The 23,383-nt window shown below is 46.2% G+C and overlaps 2 protein-coding genes across 8 annotated transcripts in view; one reads left to right on the forward strand and one right to left on the reverse strand.

Moving 5' to 3' along the window:
- Positions 1 to 335: 335 nt before the first annotated feature.
- Positions 336 to 22,130, forward strand: TMEM243 (transmembrane protein 243). 3 transcript variants are annotated; one of them, XM_055590060.1, is made up of 6 exons: positions 336 to 635; positions 1,161 to 1,453; positions 10,566 to 10,745; positions 19,093 to 19,143; positions 20,188 to 20,292; positions 21,536 to 22,130. In XM_055590060.1, exons 3-6 carry the CDS (start codon positions 10,620 to 10,622, stop codon positions 21,656 to 21,658), a joined length of 405 nt encoding a protein of 134 aa, XP_055446035.1. In that variant the 5' UTR covers positions 336 to 635; positions 1,161 to 1,453; positions 10,566 to 10,619; the 3' UTR covers positions 21,659 to 22,130. The 3 variants fall into 3 exon arrangements, with proteins under 3 accessions (XP_055446035.1, XP_055446034.1, XP_055446036.1); XM_055590059.1 differs by having other exon boundaries at positions 1,165 to 1,453; XM_055590061.1 differs by lacking the exon at positions 10,566 to 10,745 and having other exon boundaries at positions 379 to 635; positions 1,165 to 1,453.
- The window catches only part of DMTF1 (cyclin D binding myb like transcription factor 1), a 49,782-nt gene continuing 48,350 nt past the window's right edge, over positions 21,952 to 23,383 (reverse strand). For all 5 annotated transcript variants that reach the window (XM_055590056.1, XM_055590057.1, XM_055590054.1 and 2 more), the window contains one exon: positions 21,952 to 23,256. In XM_055590056.1, coding sequence (XP_055446031.1) covers positions 23,147 to 23,256 — 110 coding nt within the window. In that variant the 3' untranslated portion in view covers positions 21,952 to 23,146. The remainder of the gene's footprint in view (positions 23,257 to 23,383) is intronic.

The following is a 23,383-nucleotide window of genomic DNA, read 5'->3' on the forward strand; positions in this document are numbered from 1 at the left end:
AGAATCATCACCAGCAGAATGAGTGGACAAGTCGAAGAAATACCTAAGCACGGATTACCTCTTGACCGTCTCTGTCCAAGACACAGGTTCCCTATCACAGAACAAACCAGACAAACACACAAACATGATAAACAACTAATTTATCAACCACTCCCTTTCCATCCTAGTGGTGCAAAGACTGGGGTGGTTAAAGCAGGCTGGTTGTTTTTAAGAAGCTTTCAGCCCAATGCGAGGCTATCTTCCCGAGATGTGCTCTGCCCACGTGGGTCGCGCAAGCGCTAATTACTAGGAGCCAGAGAAAGCGGGGAGCCGGGAGATCGGCTGCCTCGCGGGGAATAAACTGGCACCTCTAGAAATAAAGCTCCGTAGCCAATGCGGCGCCCCGGTGTGCGGGATTGGTGGCCTCGGCCGTGACGCGGCCTGGGCGGGCCGAGTCGGTTTGCGACAGTGGCCGCGGGTCCCGGCCGTGGGAGGGGACCGGGGACCCGCCGCACAGCACACTCGCCGCCGGCGCGGAAGGTCTCTCTCTCTCTCCCCGACGCCTGGCACCGCCTCGCCGCACCGGCGTGGATCGGGACCCGCGCTCTCCAGTGCAGCCAGGACTCCCGAGCGTGCGGGCGGCTGGAGACGCCGAGGTTTGGCCTGCGGGCGCGGGGCGGCTCCGGGAGGGTGGCCCGTCGGTGCGGGGCCGAGGAAGGATCCCCTTCTTACGCCGCAAGCGCGCGTCGGCCCACAGGTGCCGGCAACACCTGAGCGGGGACCCGAGCTGCTCGGCGCGGCAGCGACCTGATCCCGCAACGCCGCGGGAGGGGCGGGCGGACCGCTGGGCTTTGCTCCCGCAGCTTCATTACTCCGGCCGCTGGCCGCGGGGGCGAGAGGGGCGGAGCGGTGCGGGAGGGCTGGTAATGCCTTCTCCCGGGAAAACTTTTCCCCGCCTTCGAGCGTGGAGGGATCCGTGCTCACCAGAACATTTAGAAAGCTCGGGAAATGGTCGTGTCACGGAGCGGAGCGGCGAGGGCGGGGAAGCGGGGAGCCCCGGCCAAGCCGATTTGCATCCCGAGCTGCGGAGACAGCCGGGCGGCCCGGGGCGCTGAGATTGGGGGAAGCGGGAGCGGCCGGGCGGGACGGCCAAGCGGTGTTGTTTCCTTTCACTTCCTGAGGCAGCTGCTCACGATGAGGAGGGGAGCGAGGCTGGGGCAGAGCGGCCTCGTCCCGCGGGTCTGAGCGCCCACCCCCGCCGCCGGGACTCCGGCCTCCTTGGGCTTCGGCAATGAGCGCCCTGTGACCGGCGGCGCCGCGAGTCGTAGACCCGGGACTCCGGGAGGCAATGCTGGCTCGGCTTGGAGTGGCTCGGGGACAGTGAAGAAACCCTAAAATGGAGGACTTTTCCACCAGGACGTACGGCACAAGTGGCCTGGACAACAGACCTCTGTTTGGAGAGACATCTGCCAAGGTGAGTGCGGCCCCGGACGCGGGGCCTGAGTGGCGTGTCTGTCCAACTCCCCGCCCCTGGGACCCGGAGCCCTGCTGGGTCCTTCTGCGGCCCCTAGAGGGAACTTGCAGCGAGATCCCCCTTCATCCTTCTCAGGATACTTGCTTTGCCCCTCGGCTCCCTCTCTGGGACAGGGTTGGTCAAGAGCCTTTGAAGATTGAGGGTGGAGAAAAGTTCAGAAAGTTCTGGGCTGTTAGGGGCCCTAAACGGGAGTGCGGAAGCCCGATCTCTGCCTCGCCTCCCAGCCGGGTGGTCAGAGTGTTTGCACATCCGCTTGTCCACCTGGCGTGCTGACTTTCAAGAGGCTTCTGAGGCTTCCATAAGGGCCCAAGAGTGGTGCTTCTGATTGGTGTTTATCTAGAGCCCTTAAGGGTTTACTGCTGAGGCAACCAAGCAGAGAAGAAGAGTAGAGGCATGAAATTAGGGTTCCTTTGATGGGGCTCCATTCCAGGAAGTGATCAAAGAGTCTCAGACCCATACACGTTCTAGTGCCTTATTTCAGGCTTTTAAAAAGTATAATGTTCTCTTACAAGCTTAATCCTGTGATGTCCTGGTCCAGTAATTGAAGAGAGCTCTTTTCCTGTCCCCAGCATTAAATTTCTGAGTTGTTTGGGCAAGATTAGCCTGTTTGTTTTTTTGTTTTTTTTTTAGTTAGAAAGTGACGCTGGTGATCTTTGACCCCTGACAAAGTACTCTCAGCCTCTCATAGAAAGTAGGGCACATATGGAGTCCAGAGCTTCCTGGGTTTTTCTGCTCAGGCAGGGACCTCTTTAGCAGAAAGGACAGAAAGCTTGTCCAGCCGACAACCTGGGGCATGACCCTGAATTTGGAAGCTTCCAGTCTGCCAGGAGACCACTACTTTGTGTGTTTTGTTTTTTTTTGTTTTTTTTTTTAACCTCCCTGTGGATTTTGCTTTCTCTTCTCAAAGTGTCTTTACAAGAAAATGTTTTAAGCTTGATGTATAGGAAGATGCTGCTTGTTTATTGTGTGGCTTTTGTATAATCCCAGAATCCAGTAGATATTCCTATTTCTGCTAATATTGTTTTTCTTTTCTTTTCTTTTTGGCCGAATGGCTTGTGGGATCTTAGTTCCCTGACCAGGCATTGAACTCAGGCTCTCTCTCATCACTGAGGAGTCAACCATTGGACTGCCATGGAATTCCTATCTGCTAACAGTATTGTGATAAGCCTCGGGGGTGGTGGGGTGGGGTCCAAGGAATCCAAGTAGTTGGGGGAAATAGGTAAGCACACGTGAGGCAGCTGGATCTGTGCTATGACAGGGCATAGAGGGGGCATACTGGGGCACAGGGGAGAACGTGGTCCCTTTGTGAAGCTTGGGAAGATCTTAGAGGATGGATTCTCCATTCTGAGCATTTGGTAGCCTTCAGCTTTCAGATATGAAGGCTCCTACATTGGGAGTTGACTGGAAGAGGATTTGGGGCCTGGGGAGTAGAGGCAGCTGACTGCTTGAAGGGATCAGATTGCCCCCCCCACCTCCTTTTTATAAAAATATTTGTTTATTTGGCTGTGCAGGGTCTTAGTTGAAGCTCACAGGATCCTTAGTTGCGGCATGTAAACTCTTAGTTGGGGCATGTGGGATCCAGTTTCCTGACGAGGGATCAAACCTAGGCTTCCTGCATTGGGAGCACAGAGTCTTAGCCACAAAACCTAGGTCTCCTGCATTGGGAGCGCAGAGTCTTAGCCACTGGACTACCCAGTGGCTGCCCAGCTGGCGTGAGAATGAAGAGGTTCAGTCTCTCCTTCGCATACCTTGGTGCACAAGGGATTGTGGGGTTCTGGTGATGCAGACCTCTGACCTCCTTTAGCCCCTTAATACTGATGTATGTGAATTGATAAGGGACTTATTGATTTATAGGGACACTTAGAAATAGTGATTTTTTCTGACTCACTTGGGCCTAAGTAGTCAATGACTATGTTTACCTATTGCCTATGATCCATTTGAAATCCATCCAAGAATTTGACTATTCCAAATATATCTCTGTTTATCACAGATTTATTCAATCCAAGAGTGTATACTCCCAGCATTACTTAGGCAGTTTTAGACCTCATAACAGTAAGATCAGCTACTCAGAGAAAAGAAAAAAATTATGAATAATATATATTTCCAGATCTCCCAGAATTCCTCCCTTTAGCTTCTTCTGTAGGGCTGACAGGGTGATTGGACATACAGAAATTAAACAGAATGGAGAAAGGAGAGAGACTTTGGTCTTAGGATAGGAAGAAACATCGTGTTTCATATAAATTGTCGTATCTGAGGAAGAGGAGGCATCCGTCTTTAATGACGGCAAGTGATTTGTTGGGGACGTGAGTGAGCGGGGCGCAGGATGGGCCTCGTTAGTGAAAGCACAGGACATGTTAGGTGGAGCCATTCCCACGGAGGACGGTCACTGCTGGAGCCCGTGCTTCCTGAGGACCTTGGGAAACCGTTGATGGCTGCTGTGTGAGTTTGCTCCCAGCGATTCCCTGGAAACTGGACACAACAGCCAATTCATTAATGAACTGTTGCCTTTGAGTAAAAGAAAGGGGAAAGCCCACTTCCTGTCCTAGTCTGACAGATCTTCTGAGCTTTTAGTCCTCTTCATTGCCTTTTACTGACTGACCACAGATAGGCTCTCACTTTTAAGTCTAGAAAGGCCCAGAGGTTGAGGTCCAATCTCTAACTCTATGGCCAAGATGACTGAAGCCCACAGAGCAGAGTCAGGAGGGAAGTGGTGTTTCCTCCATGCCAGGCAGCATGCTTTGCATCCAGCGTCACCTTGTTTGATCCCCCAGTTCCTTTGGGTGATGGATCTTGTCACTCCTTTCACAAGCAGGGAAGCTGAACTACAAAGCAGGCTATGAGTTCAGTCACACAACTGGTTCTCCTCTGGCAATGTTTCACAAGTTGACTAGGACAGTAAATGTTGAGTTTCGCAGTCTGGATCACATGCTCCAGGAACCACTGTGGGCATTCACGTACTTGGCCCTTTCAGAGGAAATAGGTGGATTTATATGCCCAAAGTCATGGAGGAAGTGAAAGATACTAGAATCTGCCATATTACAAGAAATACACGACCTAGCAGGTCTGGAGCAGTGCCCGCATGGGCAGTCCCTAAAGGAACTTCTGTCTTTACGTACTGTTTTCAGTTACCAAACCCCGGATTTATTCAGTTGTTAGCATGATGTTTAGCAATAACTTATAGATACAGCCTTGGAGTGAATGGCAAAGCAAAATAGTTCTCTATTGTTACATAAATGTCTAAGGGATAATAGACAAAAGCAGAGATACTCATTCCTTGATACCTTTGGAATTTTATATTGCTAGGTGGGCTGTCTTACCCACCCTGGCCTGAATATGCAGGTGCATTTCTCGTCTGTTTTTACTTCATCCCTAGGTCTGGGATGCAGTACATCTCTTTCAGGGAAAAACAATTGTGGCACAAATAATGTGATAATATGATGTGTCTGAGGTTTCAGGGCATGTGCTGTTGCTTAGCATTTTCTGAATTTTGAGCACTACCCCAATAGAAATATAAGGTGAAACACGTATGAGATTTTAAATATCCTAATAGCCATATATTTAAAAGTGTAAACAGATGCAGTTAATTTCAGTAATATACTTTATTTCCGTACATCTGAAATACTGTCATTTCAGTACGTACTCAATATGTAAAGTAGAGGGATTTTTACATCATTTTTTTTGTACTAAGCCTTTGTAATCCAGTGTGCATTTTCACTTAGAGCCCATCTCAGTTTGGACTAGCTGCGTTTCAGGTGCTCAGTAATCACACAGAGCTGGTACGTCAGACAGTGCAGTTCTAAAGCAAGTGAATTTTCAGTCATAGTAGTTCCATAGTCATGTTTGTGAAACATTTTTCTTTACTGCGGGACTTGTCAGAACCTTTAACGTGCTCATTTTTCACTGAGAGTCTCGTTGGAGAAGGGGGTGGTACGTGGTGCTCTTTTGGTGGCTGACCTCTCACCGCTGGCACAATCAATGCCTTGCTCTGGAGTCTTACCTTGCGTGCCTCCACCCGCAGCAGATTTGAACGGAGTGTCTACAGAACTCCCTTCAGGAAATGTCACTCTAGAAATCTATTCCTTGCTCCTCCCTTCCTCGTTTGAACTATACCCTGGAGATATTTGTCCCTCTCTTGCCCACAGCTGCCTGTAAAAGTTTCCTTTGGGCCATCTTTCTGTCTGGGTAATGAAATGCTTTGAGTTATCCTCAGGGCTTGTGAGTTGATGTTGATTTCCTGATTTGCTAGCTGGCTGCAGAATCATCCGAAATCCATTTTAGCCGGTGGATCGGTGAACCTAGGGGAAGAAGGAGGGTGGTTCTGTCTGGGGCGGAAGGTAAACCTGCCTCCCGCAGCCAGTGCAGTGGGCTGGGGTGGGAGGGTGGGAGGGTGGCAGGGCGGAAGAGAGGGCTAAGTGAAAATACACACTGGATTACAAAGCCTTAGTACAAAAAAAAGGTGTAAAAATCTCTCCACTTTTCATATTGAGTATGTACTTAAATGACAGTATTTTAGATGTATGGAAGTAAAGTATATTACTGAAATTAGCTGCATTCCCTCCATGGAATGCAATGAAAGCCAGTTCCTGGACCAGCCTCTTCTGTTGTTTTTCACTAATAATAAATGATTCATCCTCTAAGAAGGGTGGTGACCATTCCGTCCCTTTGTTCCTACGTGGATGTGATGTAAGAAGAGTGAGTGACACTGGAGGAAGGCGCATACACTGGACTCATAATATGGAGGGTCTCTCCATGTAGGGAGCAAGTTAGTGGGTCCTGAGGCTCAGATCTTTGGTGCCAAAGGCAAAAAGTTTCATGTTCTATTGCATATTCCTGAATCCTTACCTCCCCTCCCTGCAAAAGAGGTCAAAAAACAAAAAGTGAAAAACAGGTCTTTTGATGACCTGTAGTCGAATTCAGACAGTTCAGACTTGGAGCATTTGACCTTGCAAATAATTGTGTTAAGGTTAGAGTGCTACTTCTTGCCTTTTGCGGGGTGGGGATGAGGGTTGCTGCTTCCTAAGGACAAAGCTGTGGTTAGGAGTGTTGGGTCTGCCTGCCGCCCCTCCCCCTGCCCAGAGCCCCAGGGCCTCTCGACTCTTGCCTTTGACACAGCCTCCCTCCCGGTGATCTCTGAGCGCACCCTGATTCTCCCTCAAATTGGAGCTAGTTTCTCCCAGGACGGATCTGTTGTCCCTGTGGCTCTCACCCAGCCTGCCAAACCACTTTTAGTTGCCATTTCTTGTGTTAGAGAGACGGTTCCAGATGATAGATGCCAGGACTGGGAAGTTTCTGAGGGATGGTCTCAGGCGATTGTATGTTGAAAAAGCTCTTCCAAGGATGCTGGTGCACAAGGAGGCTGACAGCCCTGGTCTTAACTGTGCTCTGTGATGCCCAGTCTGGGCTGACACCTCTCCTTGGGCCTCTTTCTGTGCATGAGCTGCCTTCCTGCTCTCAGTAAATGCTCTTCTACTTTCTGTTGCACGCTCTCATCTCCAAATACCTGAATCCTGGTTAGTCTGATTCCCCATCTTAGAGCCTTCCTTTCTGCCCAGCCTACACCCATGCTTCTCTCCTACGAGCCTGGTGGTCAGAGATGCCTCCTGGTATTCACTGCTTCTGCTGTGAGAGGTTCATATAATAAGTCTTGCCTTCCCGGCCAGAGTCTACACTCCTTGAGGGTAGCAGCCAATTGCTTTGTTTCTCCAGCCTTTTTAGCACTTGGCACAATGCCTTGCCTAGTTCTGGATTTTATGTATTTTTTGTTGTTGTTGAAGTATAGTTGATGTGCAATATTATGAGTTGCAGGTATGCAATAGAGAGATTTACAATTTTTGTTTTTTAAAAAAATATTAACTTATTTATTTGGCTGTGCGAGGTCTTAGTTGCAGTATACAGGATCTAGTTCTCAGATCAGGGTTGGAGCCCTGGTCCCCCTGCCTTGGGTGTGCGGAGTCTTAGCCACTGGACCACCAGGGAAATCCTGAAATTTACAGTTTTAAAGGTTATATTCCATTAATAGTAATTGTAAAATATTTGCTATATTCCCCATGCTTTACACTACATCCCTTGTTTTATACCTAATAGTTTGTGCCTCTTCATCCCCTACTCCTGTCGTGCCCCTCCTTTCTTCCCTTTCCCCACTGGTAAGCACTAGTTTGTTCTCTGTATCTATGTCTGCTTCTTGTTATGTTCTTAGGTATGTTAAGTTTTAAGTGAAGTGAGCATCTAGTGTCACCAAAAAGTAACCTACTTTCTTGGGACCTCCTGAACCATCAGCAGAAGGTGGGGGCTGGTGTTCAGAAACCTGGGGTGCTGGGTACCAACAGGCTCCTGTGCAGTTAAGGGCATCACTCTCTCCTCTCCTTGCTGAGCTTGAGCAAAGAGCCCATAAACATAATACAATACTGTGTAAAAACTTAAACTGAGGCCTGGTCTCTCAGAAGCTGGTGGTTTGCTTGTGTTTTTCCTTCTGTAGAAAAGGTTTTCGCAGATCTGTGGTAACAGACAGGGTCCTACTAAATTAGTCTTTTTTTTTTTTTTTCTTAGGTTCAGTCCATAGTTTGTGTGTAGGTATAATGACCATGGGGCTTCCCTGGTGGCTCAGTGGTAAAGAACCCACCTGCTAATGCAGGAGACACACAGATGTGGGTTTGATTCCTGGGCCTGGAAGATCCCTTGCAGCAGGAAATGGTAACCCATTACAGTATTCTTGCCTGGAAAATTCCATAGACAGAGGAGCCTGTCGGGCTATAGTCCATGGGGTTGCAAAGAGTTGGACATGACTGAATGACTAAGCACCCATAATGACCATATTTTTGGGGCTGCCATGGAGACACTTGGGTTGACAAACTTAAGTGTCCCGGTGGGGATGATGGAATGCATTTGAAATTGGGCTGCTCTTGAAAGGCGGGCCAGGCTCTGGGGCCCACTCAACTCGCACTCATCTCTGAGGACCTAATCCCATTGGTGAATGACAGCCCATTAGACGTGGTGGAAATAATACTAACAGCATGTGAGCAGCCGTTTACTGACGCTTGTAAATGTCACTCTGTTCTAGGGCTTTACTGTAATATATCTGAATCTTTATGGGATTCCCTGCATGTTAGACTGTTGTATAAATATGGAAATTTTGGCTTCAGTGTTCCATGATGTACCTGAGATCATAGGCAGGCATGAGGCAGGGGAAAACACAGATATTGGGTTTGTCATGATCCTGACGTCCTAGCCCTTGTTCTTGGTCTCCCAGTTCTGAAGGTCAGAGCACATAAAGACCTGGCATTTCTGGGACTTCCTTGGTGGTCCAGTGGTTTGGACTCCATGCTTCCAATTCTTGGTGGGGTGGGGTACAGGTTCCATCAGTGATCTGGGAAATAAGATCCCACATGCTGTGTGGTGAGGCTAAAAAACAGAAGAAGAAGGAAAAAAAAAAGGATCTAGCACTAGATAGATAGGAAGTGCTAGATCCTTTTTTTTTTTCCTTCTTCTTCTGTTTTTTAGCACAGAGTCGGACTCGACTGAAACGACTTAGCAGCAGCAGCAGCAGCACTTCCTATGGTACCAGTGCTAGGGATCATTTTGTCCCCTAAACATGTGGAGTAGGTTTGTTTTCTATTTTTACTGTGATCTCATTTCCCTAAGTGATGCTTCAATGAAAATAATATATTTCAAGTACGCCTCACCGTGAGGAGGAGAATCTGGCAGGAAGGATATCACAGAAATATTCACAAGTGAAAGATGCTTCAGAATGTGAATCTTTGAAATAGGGGACATGTTTCAAGGCATCCGTAATGTCTGCTTTCTCTAGAAGGGCCTGAGACAGAAGTGGGCGTTCAGAGCTGTAGGCAGCTGCAGAGGCCCTGGTGTGTTTGAGACCGGGCTCAGAGCATGCGAGTTGGCGAGTGTGGGTGTGTGTGAGTCTTATAAGCTTTCCTCACGTGGCTCTGCCCCTGTGGTTTTCTCCGAAGCCTGGGACAGCAGCCCCTGTGATCGGAGCTCCCCATTTCCCAGAGTTATATGGGGAGGCCGTCTAGCCCCTGGCTTCACCCCAGGGATGCTGGTTGCCTCTGGCCACAGCTTTGGGGGACTCTCCTGTCTCCTTAGGACCACGCAGCTCTGGGGGCTCCAAGGAGACCCACCGGCAGTGCCTGACTTTTCTTGCTTCCCCCAAACCCAAACCTCCCACGTCAGGCCTCTCAGCGTCTCTGTCCCTGCATGGCTGCCCCTGGGGCATCTGACGGGGCCACTGCTACAGCTCTCCTGACGAGATGGTTTCCACTGCGACTTGGAAGAAGAAACGGAAAATCATTTCTGAGAATTGGCCTTTTGTTTCTGGTATCAGGACTCTGAGCTGTGATGAGAAATGTAAACCTTTGCATGCGGAATTGCAGGATGTGGCCCACGGGCCTCATCAGTGGGAGGAAGTATGGGCTCCTGGTGTGTTTAATGCATGGTGACTGGATTGCCTTTCTCCTCTCTCCCTCACAAGAAAAGATGATTGCTCTTCCGGGACCTGAGGGTCTTGTGAGCTAGGAGGACTGACGTGGGGTGGAGCCCTGTAATGACAGGAGGCATAGAGTTCCGGGGAGCACGGAAGAAGGGGATATTTATTATACTGGGGGCATCAGGACAAAGGACTTTTGAATCTTAGGCCCAGGAACAGTCAGATTTGACAGGAGGAGGTGACTGGGAATCCCAAGCAGGAGGTCCAGCTGGGTTGAAGGGGAGGGAGCCGAATGTCCCATTGTGAGCAGACTCTAGAACTTGGAGATGCTGTATGACGCACACTTTCCTTCTGGAGGCTGTCAGTGGTCGAGAGTGTGCGTGTAATGTATGCTTTGATACAATAGTTGTGTGCATGCTGTGTCCCAGGGAGTGTGCTGTGTGCTACAGTGTATCTTTTCTTTTTTTTTTTTTCTTTTATTTTTTTGCTGCACAGGGTCTTGGCTGTGGTGCATAGGCTTAGTAGTTGTGGGACGTGGCCTTAGTTGCCCTACGGCACGTGGGATCTTAGTTCCCTGACTAGGGATTGAATCTGTGTCCTCTGCATTGGCAGGTGGCTTCTTAACCACTGGGCCACCAGGGAAGTCCCGAGAGCGTATCTTTGCTTATGGAGCATGTGTGTACAACATGGAGGAGAGAGCTACTCAAGTCCCTGTTCTTCCCTCTCTTCTCGGCTTCAGTCATCCTGGCCTTCTTTTCCAGTTTCCAGGCTCACACCCGCCTCAGGGCCCTTGTAAGTGCTATACTGCCTTGTTTGCAGTACCCGTCTCCTAGATCCTCAGGTGTCTCGTTCCTTTTTCTTAAAAGGGTTCCTGCTCAAACAGGAGGATTCCTTGACCTTCTTTTTTAAAAATAGCCCCCCAGCTCCACCCTGATCACTCTTCCCTTACCCTGTTTTAATTCCTTCCTGACTTCCTCACACTTAGCATGTAAAAAGGGTGGAGAATGGATGCTGAACATTAGAATGGAGAGCAGGATGGACAGAAGATACTTCCGATGTTGGAGGAGTTGAGATTTGGGGGCTAGAGGTGGACTCCACAAGGGAGAGATTCAGCCCAGAGAGAAGGATAGAGGTAACTAACAAGACCAGGATTGGCAGAGGAGCCAGCTGCCCCCCAGTCCTCTTCAGGCTGGAGGAATGGGGGGTCCTCTTTCTCTTGGCGTCTTTTATTTTATAAGGATCTCTGCTGATGGACAGGCTTCAAGAGTGAGATTGTAAACCTGAGATGAGGTGGAGCTTCAGACCACTTCCTGGAGAGAGACAGGGACAATCAACCTAAAATGAAAGGCCGTGAAAATCAGCGAAGGCCCAGCTGTGAACATGTGAACTTGTAGTAAACCAGTTAGTTTGTTCTTTCAGCTAATATTTGAATATCTCATATATGCTAGGAATATATAAAAGGGAAATGACCTGCATCCCTGCCCACGGGTGCGGTTGCACTTTTGTAGTTAGAAGAACATTTTCTCCACCCTGGGTGATGGCCGCTCCCACAGCCACATGGCTTGGCTTGGTCCGAGTTAGACAGAGCTGCTCCTGCCTCTGGGTGGGCACTGGCCCACGGAGGGGCGCACAGTTTGGAGAGGGCACCATGGAGCTGGAAGTCAGCCATGGGTAGTGGCCCAGAGCCTGGCGGTGAACAAGGGGGAAGTGGCCCTCAGCCTCCCAGGCCTTACAGCGAGGAGGAGAAGACAGACGAGTAAACAGTTACAGGTAGGATTGTTGAAAGGCTCCACAGCAAGGCTTAGCCCTGGAGCCTGGAAGTAACTGGGGGAGGGTCTGGGGGTGACTCAGGACTGGATTGTCAAAGCATCGAGAGCAGGGGGGGGCTCTGGATGCTCAAACTGCTGATTGCATGGTCTGGTCAGGGCTTTGGTGACACAGATTGGGAGTGATCTAGTTAGTGGATGCAGATGAAGACTAAGCTCAGGGGCAGTGCAGGAGAGGGTTGGAGAAGAGGGATTTGGCAGAGCAGGTGCTGAAATAATTGTGAAGAGGAAGGGAAGAAGTTGGCATGAGACTGACAGGGACATGCATCTTAAAAATACAGGATGCTTTTGTCTGTCTGCTTCCCAGATGATTCAGTGGTAAAGAATCTGCCAGCCAATGCAGGAGACGCAGGACACAGGAGTTCGATCCCTGTGTCAGAAGACCCACTGGAGGAGGAAATGGCAACCCATTCCAGTATTCTTGCCTGGAAATCCCATGGACAGAGGAGTCTGGCTGGCTACAGTCCACGGGGTCGCAAAGAGTCACACACGACTGAAGCGACTTAGGACGCATGCAGTTCCCCATTCCTGAGGGCTCAACCCTCATGACTTACGTACCTCACAGAGGCCCTACCTCCTCCTGTTGTCACGTTAGCCATTAGGATTTCAACCTATGAATTTTAGGGGGACACAAACATTCAGAACATAGTAGAGGATATTACTGAAATTGGCTTCTCTCTCCAGCTTGGGAAGCAGGACGTGCCCTGTCCCGCCTTCTTCCTGGCCCAGCGCACCTGGGAGGAGTATGTGGGTGGCATAGGCTTTGTTGGGTAGAAAGTTGAAGGGCAGAGGCTGCAAGGGAGATCCGGGGCTCATGAGAACTTTCTGTGTCCAGGCTGGCTCACATTGAACAGGTTTCGGTGGGTGTGAGGGGTGAAGATGGAGCTGGAGCGCACCTGGGGAGGGATGGGGTCTGTAGGGCCACCTGTGGTGATGTCTGAGGACTTGGGTGGAGTCGCAAAGGGGGAAGTGACACAGAAGTGGGATTCTTAGCCTCCCCCTTCCTCCACCCCCTCCCTCCAGAGCATGTCAGGGAATGTTCTCCTGGCATTGTCCATCCAGGGTTTTCCTTGCCCTCAAGGGGCTTTCTCCCTGGGAGTGCGAGGGAGCATGGCGTGCGGACCATTTCCTGAGCAGGAGTTGCTGTCATGCCTCTGAAACCAGGGCCATGCTGCTCTGGCAGGAGATGAGTGACCAGGCTTTTATCCTCAGGCTTAGGAAGCCTGGACCTAGAGGTGCCCGAGGCTCACTCCTGGCATTTCCATGGGGTTGCCGACATCTGGCCCAGGAGTCAGCATGAGGGTTTGGCCCCCGTAGCTGGGGAGAGCCTCACCTCATGGGCTGCAGGGCCAGCCTGTGGCTTCTATGGTGCGGCTGTGTGTCTGTCCTACAGCAGCGACTGGAAGCTGGGGTTTCTGATAAGTCAGGCTCCGGCTGAGTGGCCTCTCCTGGTGAGAGGCTCTAAGGAAAATGCCATCAGCCACTTCTATTGATGATACTGTTCTTTAAGCATCATTCACAGGGCACTGGCCGGCAGTGCGCCAGGCTCGAGGCTACCTTCCCCATGGTTAATAAACTGCCAGTCCTAATGGAGGAGGTGACAGGCAATAAATACAGAAGTGTCACATGTGGACCATGTGACCCGGGAGACCTGAGACAGGGACAGCTCCCATCCTGAGGGGTGCCCGAGGATGCTGTCTGGATGGGAGTTATAGTGGAGGCGATGTTTGAGTTGAGCTGTGAAGGAAGAGCAGTTAAATTCGGTGTGTGGCATTTCAGCCGTCCCACTTCTTACCCCGCAGCTCACTCTTCTGGGGACGTTATGCCTTCAGCTATTTTTACGTGTCAATAAGAGAACTGATTATGTGTGAAGTAGATGTGCTTTCTACATCTGGGTACCCCTGCAACACTCCCTTTAGACCCAGGAGCAGCTTGCCTCTTCTCATCCTGCAGTGCGCTTACCGTCATCAGGGAGAGCTTTGAAATCCACTGGACTTCTTTCTGGGCTGCTTGGAATCTTAGCACTAACATTTGAACTTAGAAAAGTTTTCTTCACTCAGATATATATATATATATATATATATATATATATATTTTGGCTGTGCCACTTGACTTGTGGAATCTTAGATCCCCGACCAGGAATTGAACCTGGGCCCTTGGCAGTGAGAGCTCGGAGTCCTAACCACCAGACCACCAGGGAAGTCCCATAGTCAGATTTTTTTTCTCATAAATCCTTTTGCTCCTTCTTTCTACTCCCCAAATCACTTTAGAAATTTTGCCTTACTTTTTTATTGTTGCTCGAATGGATTATGGTTTTGCTAAGATAGCACAGGCTTCAGGTCCATTTTGGAATAAGGCAAAGCATAAATTACTGTGGCAATGGAAGCATGATTTTACCTGTCAGCATTCTGAGCAGGATGTTTTGGGTTGCTGAGGACAAAGGCCGGCTTTTGGTTATTTGGGATGTTCCCAGAACCTTACCACTTGAGCACTTGAAGTGAATTTGGGGTTCTCTGTTTTGTGTCAGGATGCTGGCTAATGACTGAGCAAGGAATCTGGGGGCTCCTGTGCTTTTTGATTGCTGAGGTATAGGCCTTCTCCTCTGGCCCAGGTGCTGTCTACTGCTGATGACCGAGAACCATGAATAGTTAACACTGGAAAGGACCAGACATCAGCCCAGTCCTCTCACTTGATAGACCCAAAGGGGTTAAGGGGTCCTTTTGAAGCCATCTGGCTAGTCAGTGAGATGAGAACGTTGGTCTCAACTCTCATTTCAGGGCCACCACATACATGTCTAAGCGTTCTTAGACCTTTTGAATTGCTTGTTAGCCTTGCATTTTGCAGAGAGCTTGGGGGAGGAGACTTTCGCCACTACCTGGCAGTATGACCTTGGGCAAACAGGTCTGACTGAACCCAGGTCCCCACTGTAAATGGAGAGAGTGTATTCCTTACTGCTGCACAGAGCTACCTTGTCTCACCCCGGTACAGACGCTGCAGCCACAGCAATCTTTCTCTCCTCCATTATTTCAGAGGAAGATGAGCCTCTTTTGGACTTGGGCTGCTGTCTCCACCTGGGCATCGCAGCCCAGCTTCTTCCCCGTCATGACGTTTGCTCTCCCCAGGTCTCTGTGGAGTCCCTTCATCCTGAGTTACAACATAGAAGACACTTTTTTCCCAGCTTTATTGAGATAACTGAGATAATATTTAAGTGAATAAATAAATGACTTAAGAGGGAATATGGGTTTCCCTGGTGTCTCAGTGGTAAAGAATCCACTTGCCAATGCAGGAGATGCAGGAGACGCGGGTTCAATACCTGGGTTGGGAAGATTCCCTGGAGGAGGGCATGGTGACCTACTCCATTTATTTTTGCCTGGAGAATTCCTTCAGCAGAGGAGCCTGGTGGGCTGCAGTCCTTGGGTCTGCAAAGAGTCTGACATGACTGAGCACACAAGAGGTACTATATGCAGATACGCAGTTGCTGTTTAGTCACTAAACTTAATCCGACTCTGGAGCGACCCCAGAGACTGTAGTCTGCCAGGCTCCTCTGTCCATGGAATGCTGCAGGCAAGAATACTGGAGTGGGTTGCCATTTCCTTCTCCAAGGGATCCTCCTGACCCAGAGATCGAACCTGTCTCCTGCATTACCACTGAGACACCAGGAAAGCCCAATATATGCAGAGTCCCAGTCAAAACTATACTATGTATGTTTGTATATTGTTATGTTTATGTGCTCATAAATTCATACATATGAGTTAAGACAGTCTCTTGGCCTGTTGCTGAGTAGATGTCTGAGGAAGGGCTGTGCTGGGCTGTGCTCGGTCGCTCAGTTGTGTCCGACTCTGCCTCATGGACTGTAGCCCGCCAGACTCCTCTGTCCATTGGGATTCTCTAGGCAAAATACTGCAATAGGTTGCCATGCCCTCCTCCAGGGGATCTTCCCAACCCAGGGATTGAACCCAGTTGTCTGGCATTGCAGGCAGATTCTTTACTGTCTGAACCATGAGGGGAGCCCCTGCAGGAAGGGAAGACAACCTGTCCTGTCATCTCTGTGGGTAAAGATCAGGGCTGATTCTGATCCTGCTCAACTTTCTTGGGGAGTGAAAATAAGTAACAGTATAAAGATCTGGTAGGGAGAATGGTTTTGTTAGATGGAAATACAGCAATAATAAAACTGAGGAAGAGAGCTAGTTTTTGTGAGAAATAGAGTAGCTGAGTTAATAGAAACTAGCTTTTGATATGGAGATAACCTGAATTTCAATTAATTCCATAAACAGCAAATTTAAATGTAATACTCCCTTTTCTCCATGCACTCTGTTCTGACTTGGAACATATTAGCCCTAACACTGCCCCTTGAAATGCTAATTAAGGGCAATTTAATTATTCTCTATTGTTCTATCTTTGGAGACTGGGAGGGGTGGGGGGAGCTGCTAAAGTCCTGAAAAATCATCTCTGGGCCTAGGGAGGGTCTCTACCCGAAGATTTGAACTTAGCAATGTTCAAAATGGTTTCGATTCTAAACTTTACAGCTGTGCACACAGATCATGTGAGGCTCTTGTTAAAATGTAGATTCTGATTCAGTAGGTCTGGGGCAAGGCCTGAGATTGCACATTTCTTACAGGCTCTCAAGTGAGACCAGTGCTGCAGAGCCAGAGCAGTCTGCATAGCAAGAGTTTAGACTGAAGTGGGAGGTCTTCCAAAGCTAACTCTGCTGTTTCTTTGGCCTGCATTCAAGGTTACTTCAATAGCTGAAGGCCTGAAGCCAAGACCTTGGCTTGGAGAAAGGCGACTGTGAGAAATAGTTGTGCCATATTCTAAATACTTCGTCCCATCTTGGGAGTCCTAGTTGTTCAGTCAGTCGGTTGTGTCCGACTCTTTGCGACACCATGGACTGCAGCACACCAGGTTTCCCTGTCCTTCTCCATCTCCCAAGTTTGCTCAAACTCATGTCCACTGAGTCCCAGAGAGACTGTATTTTAATGATTGAATACCTGATATTCATGAAGATGAGTTGGGATTCTAGACAGATTGTCTAGAAGGCAAATAGGGAAGTAGTCATTAAAGTTTAGATGTATTTTCATGAATGACTGAAACCAGTTAGGCTTCTATGGTTAAGTTCACCAATCTAAAACAATCACTTATGAGGAAATCATTCCTGAAAGATAAACACTTTACTGTAGTACTGTTGTACTTTGCTAATAGGCTTGTACTTTGCAACTTGCTATCTTTATCTAGGAATTCCCTGGTGGCTCAGATGTAAACAATCTGCCTGCCAGTGCAGTAGATGTGGGTTGGATCCCTGGGTTGGGAAGATCCCCTGGAGAAGGGAATGGCAACCCACTCCAGTATTCTTGCCTGGACAATCCCATGGATAGAGGAAACTGGCAGGCTATAGTCCACAAGGTCACAAAGAGTTGGATACAACTGAGTGACTAACCAACAACAATCTTTGTCTAGACCAGCAGTTACATGCTACACTGCTGTTTCTGTGAAAAGTAGAAATGGAATCTCCTCTGTTGCATTGAATCCTGTTTCCATTACTTATTGGTACTGAGATTTGGGGCAATCTCTAAATTTCCCTGAGCTTGTGTTTCCACTTGTAAAATAGTCACACTAGCCTTTCATCCCGGGATTTTTTAGAAGATACACAAAAGCTTCTGGCATAGTTGCCATCTGTTCACCATTAGATCCCCTCTTCTCCCTGTTTTGATCCTGGTTGCCAAACTTGCTGTACCATTTGGAGAATAGGGATTCTTGGTGGCTGCCTCTCACCTGAACCTCTTCAGTGGCTTCTGTTGGCAAAAGCTCTTGTGACATATGTAGACCTTTAAGAATCCCTGGAGTTTATAAGGAGATGGGAGCAAATATTCTTTACTTCTTAGAATAGACCAGATTTAGTTGAAACTTTTTCACAAGGCAGAAACAGTGGGGTTCTCATACATGGGTTGTCTGTAAACACATTTTATGTTAAGTACACATCTGCCTTGTACAGGACTAGTGCTCAGCGCTTTATCCCTGGGTCACTTTCCTAACAAGAGGCTCTGGTTTCACTCTTGCGTGTGCAGTGTGGTCTTCTCTAGCTGGTAAGATCTGTTCGAGTCCTCAGGTTGGGTCAGGGTCCGGCTGGAGTTCAGTTTCCTTTGTTCTGTGTGACATTAAATTGCAGTGGCCTTGGTCTGGAGTGTGAGGTCAGACGCCCTGGAGAGGACACTTGGCTTTGTTCCACTCTTCCCTCCCAGCTTTGCCTGCCCTACCCTTTGCTTTGTTCCACTCTTCCCTCCCGGCTTTGCCTGCCCTACTCTTCTTTGGGTTCTTATCTTGAGAAGCAGACAACTCTGTGCAAGTTCCTGTGCCCTTCCTATCTCGGAGCTTTTGTTTATTGGCTGCTCATATTCCATATCCTGCTGATCTTGGAGTGCTCAGAGGTTACCAACACAGTCTTTAAAGACTTCAGCTTTGACTTTTCCAAACTAAGGTTACTTGATATTCTCATTGGCCGTGAGGTAGTATTTCCTAATCAGGTCTTAAACCCTTACCACTTCATTCTGTAAGGTCTGTGAATAAGTGCTATCAACCTAATATACATATTAGTACATACTATTTTTATATATTACTTGATTTTTCAGTTCCTTTAACTGAAACCATATAACCAGTGACCCTGATTTTGATATCCTGTTTCATGTTGATTCTAACTTGCTGTCTGACTTTAGGCAACTAGTTTAACTGTACTCACTGAACCAAAATGTACCTTAACCAGTAAAATGAGGATTGGATTAGATCAGTTTTTCAAAGCATTCTTTGGAGTTGGTTAGGGCAGGGATGGGTATAACAAGAGATCTTGATAGGTAGAAACCCCAAGCTCCTCATTCAGGTGATTCTTAAGATTAATGAACAAGGATACCATCTGTATCACGAATAGGTTGAAACTCATGATGGGAAGAGACACATCTAAGTCTGGTTCCTGACTGTTTTCACCAAGGGTCTGGGCTGGCCACCCCCACGTTCCTGTCCCTTTTGCTTCTGCTCATACTGTTCCCAGCAGCAAAAGTAGATTATTTGTAAGCCTCCCTTTCCCATCTTCAAAAAGCCCTAATGTAAAAATGCCATGTCCCTTTAAGAAACTTTCTCTACGCAGCTGTCCAGCTTCCCCAAACCCCTTTCTTTACCCTGGTGGCTCAGTACACTCTGCTTTTCTGGCAGCTGTTTGTGTGAAGCTCAGAGGGGCAGGGTGCTTTCTCCATTCTCAGTGTCCTGCATTGTGTCTTTCTAAAATGCCGTGAGTTTATCATATGGCTAAAAAATTCTCTCTTTTTCAGGATCGAATCATCAATTTAGTTGTTGGCAGCTTAACATCTTTACTGATCCTAGTAAGTATCTTTGTGTGTCAGCCAGGGTCTTAGCCAAAGTTTTGAAAACCTTAATACTGCAGTTCAGTCAACTCTCAAAAAAAAAAAAAAAAAAAAAAAAACCTTAAAGGGCCAGTACATGAACATATGGAACATTCCAATTGTAGTTAAATTAATGCTTTCAATCTTATTCACACTTGAATAAAACTGCATTTGGTATAAATGGAGTAGCTAGTTGATTTCCACTCTCACCCCCTAGTTGAATGTGAAATAGCACAAGTCAAATAAACTTGGTTTTCTGGGTTTGCCTAATAAATCTGTAGTATGTGAGTGGCTACTAGTAACTCCCTTCTGTATGTAACCCACAGCTCTTCTAGTATCTTTACGTTTATTTTGTTCCTAAAGTATGTTCATTATCCTTTGGCTTTAAGATTATTTTAATTTCTCATTCTGTATACTACAGCTTGGTGCTATCAAAATAAAACAAAGCTACATTTCCCAGTCTGAGAATGACCTTTATTTGGCACATTTTTATTAAATCTAAGAGAATTTTAGTTAAGTCTCTTTCTATGACTTCTTCATAAAAGAATGGGTAACATTATATTTAAGGTAGAAAGAGAACTATAGGGTATTAGAAACCTATTTTTTAGTATTTTTCATGTTAAGCAAAAACAGTTTTGGGTATTTTTTTTTTGCTGGTATACTCAAAATAACAAAAAGGTTAGAACTTTCCCCAGTATAGTCATTAATCCTGGGGAATGATGTTTAAATGCTTTCTAATCTTTGTTGATGAAGAGGTTTATTTTGAGGTTAGCTAGTTTTATTGCTTCATGGTGGTTTGTCTCCTTTCATAAAGGAGGTTGGGAAGATTAAGTGGAAGTACTAGAAGGAATAACACAATTAAAAAGATTTTATTAAACATTAACATTCCAGAAGACAAACCTGGTGGTAGATAAGATGCCATTTCACCATTTGGAGCATTTTATAATGTTACTTTGCCTAGATGGCAGTCTAACCAAGTCTTGGAATTACTCCTGAGGCCTGACACACTTTCTTTCCATACAGGTAACGCTGATCAGTGCTTTTGTTTTCCCTCAACTACCTCCAAAACCGCTGAATATATTTTTTGCTGTCTGCATCTCTTTGAGTAGTATCACTGCCTGCATACTTGTGAGTACTACTGAAAATTTAAATTCAGTATCCTTGAGGGCTGATGGTTGCAGTGCCTGGAAATCTGTATGAAAAGGTGTCTAATTATACACCACTCCTCTCCCCCAAAGGATGTCACAATTCTCATTGTTAAAATCCCAGGGTATTTTTTTTTTTTTTTAATTTGTCTCCTTTTCTCCTAAATCCCAAAGTTGTAACCTTGTAACCCTAAAAGGCAACTCTGTTCCCTTGATACAAAAAAAAAAAAAAAAAAAAAGACTTGGGTCACCAAAGATATGATGTGATTTAATTTAATTCATCTTTCTTCAAGGACTACATACAGAGTCCAACAGTCTTTGGGAAATGTTATTACTCCTCTAATAATTACAGAACTAGTCTATTTTAATCTTTGAGTATTATCTCCCCAAATGAAAGTAATTAACACCAAAACCTCTTGAGAAACCTAAAGCTACAGTTGTATGTTTTTCACAAGAATGTTCAGATTTTATAACACTACTAAGAAGCCTTTCTGTTAGGTAAAGAAACAAAGACAATAGCCAATCCTCAGTTGGGTATTTGCCAAGTCATCACTAGTTGGCGGCTGTTTCATTTCCCTTCAAAACCCTTTAACATAATTGTTTTGACTCACGTAAGATCTGAGTTAAAATTAAACCTGGGGACACTTCCCAGCTTCAGATTCACTGACTGTTATGTTCCTTTAGCCTGAGGGAAGGAGTGGCCCCTCGGACTTGGAGAGCCTGGGAACAAAGCTCCCAGAACTGCTCTTCCACTCCCAGCCTAGAGCCGGAAGTGGCTGACAGTGATCTGTAACAGCTTAAACTAGAGGCATGCGTGTGCAAAGCTCCAGTTTTGGTGGCAATTTGAATCAGTTAAAGGAATTTAAAAGTTGTCCTCCCTTCCAGTACTTTAAAAAGCTGTACCTTTTACTAACATAATAATTAAAATATCTCTAGAAGATACATACATATTCTTGAATGACTCGCCAAACAATTGGTGGACTCTTGGTTTAAACATTGATCAAAGTTAACTGAGAAAGCAGGAATAAAGTATGATTTTGGATATAAACTCAGCTGGTACACTTGAATTACAAAGAATAAAATTCTGGCTGCCTTAGCCTCATTTAGGGGGAAAAGTATATATGGATGAACCTGGTCACAGTGGGAAAGAATTAGTTGTATTTAAAACTTTTAATATTCAGCCCAATGCTATTACTTAAACTTCTATTTAATTCTTCTTCTTTTAGATCTACTGGTATCGACAAGGAGATTTAGAACCGAAATTTAGAAACCTTATTTACTATATCTTATTTTCTATCATCATGTTATGTATATGTGCGAATCTGTACTTCCATGATGTGGGAAAGTGAGGCTGCCAAGAGATACACTCACCAGGTCTCTTCAAAGCAATATATTTGGACTCGAATAAGAGCTGGATAAGGTATGCTGAAGAGTCTCCTGCAGAAGTCTGATACATGATTTTCATGTTAATTGTAAATCTAAATTCCCTCTTGCAGGGGAGACATATCCTAAATCACTTTTCTTTTTCTTTGAGGAGCCGATGTTGCACTTAAACATTACCCCTTAAAGCACAAATCATTTTCACTTTTGAAATTTTTTATATAAAGTAATGGCGTGGTGCAAGGCTATGTAACAAACAATCTTGCATTTTAAGACAAATATTCTTTTATTTCTGTTAAACTGAATATACAATTACTGTTCCCTAGGCAACCAACTTTTGCTTATAACTACAATTTCACGTTAACAAAACACAGATGGTGAAAAGACAACTTTGATTGTGTAGATCTAATTACAATAATAAATAAAATAATTTATACAAGTTTTTTTTTTTTTTTTTTTTTTTTTACCTTTTTCTATAGGGGTCATATTCATTAAAGCCCTAGAGGCTAATTTTGGCTTAACCTTCTCTAGTATAGGAATGACTCTTGGTTTGTTTCAAGAAGCAAATTTTGTGTTTTTAAATTGCCTGAGAGGGAGAAGTTACATCAAACCCCCACCAGTTAATGCACTAAGTGAACGGCAAACTCGGATACTCTGCTATTTCCTGGGTAGTTTACATAGCAAAACATGTAATAAAAGGTCATGGTATAGGATAGGCAACTTAGTACTTCCTTTCCCATTTAGTTTTACTTCAAAGTGCTAACTTTGTAAACTGGTGACAGTGGGTTCTGAGGGATGAAAATGCTTAGCTTCTGGTGAATTTTGTTTTACTACTCTCATCCATATTCCCTTTAAAAAGTAATTAAAAAAAAAAAAAAACCTGTAGTGAATTTTCTAAACCCTTTTAATACTCTTCTCATTACCCAGCCCAAATCAGCTCCCACTGCCAGCAATGGGTAAACCCAAATAACCCCCACACAGTCACCTCAAGTCTCAAACTACTTAGACGATATCTCTGTGCAGAAGGTCACTGGGAGGCTCTAGAGCATGTGACTTCTCTGAAATATAAACAGGCCTACTTGAGACCGGACAGAGTGCCATGTCTGATCTGTAGAGATGAATATTACTGCTTTTAAAACAGTAGTTAAGCTTTGGCGATTTCAAAATTCTCTCCGCTAAAGTGAAATTCCCTGCTGATAAGAAACACTAATAACTGGGATCTCTGCAGTTAAGACCCTAGTGCTCCACTCAACTACATACTGTTGTAAGACTAGACCTCAGATGATATATTTAAAGAGGTAAAAAGTCATAGCAGCAACACTGTATGTGGCTTGAGCACTGTAGCTATTCAAAAGCCAGAGGAATGGTAAATTAAGCCTCTTGGGGGATGCTCCTATTTCTTTGGAGATATAATGAACAGTGTGGCTTTGCCTGAATGGCTTGTTTCTAAGAATTACCTAATGACAGTGTACCAAATCCTCAACATCTTTTGAGTCTTCTGAGACAGGACTGCCCAGAGATGATCCAATGATGTTTGATTCTTCTCGATGATGCTGGAGTATGGGATCTGTAATGAGATATATCATCTAATCCACATCAAAGAATTTAGAATAAGTGTTCTTCTACCAAAGGGAAAATTTAACAAGACTCACTGCCTGATTACCCCCTTAAGATTTATCAGGCACACGATGGAG

Source organism: Bubalus kerabau, chromosome 8 (assembly GCF_029407905.1).
Source record: "Bubalus kerabau isolate K-KA32 ecotype Philippines breed swamp buffalo chromosome 8, PCC_UOA_SB_1v2, whole genome shotgun sequence".
In the NCBI taxonomy this organism is placed as follows: domain Eukaryota; kingdom Metazoa; phylum Chordata; class Mammalia; order Artiodactyla; family Bovidae; genus Bubalus; species Bubalus kerabau.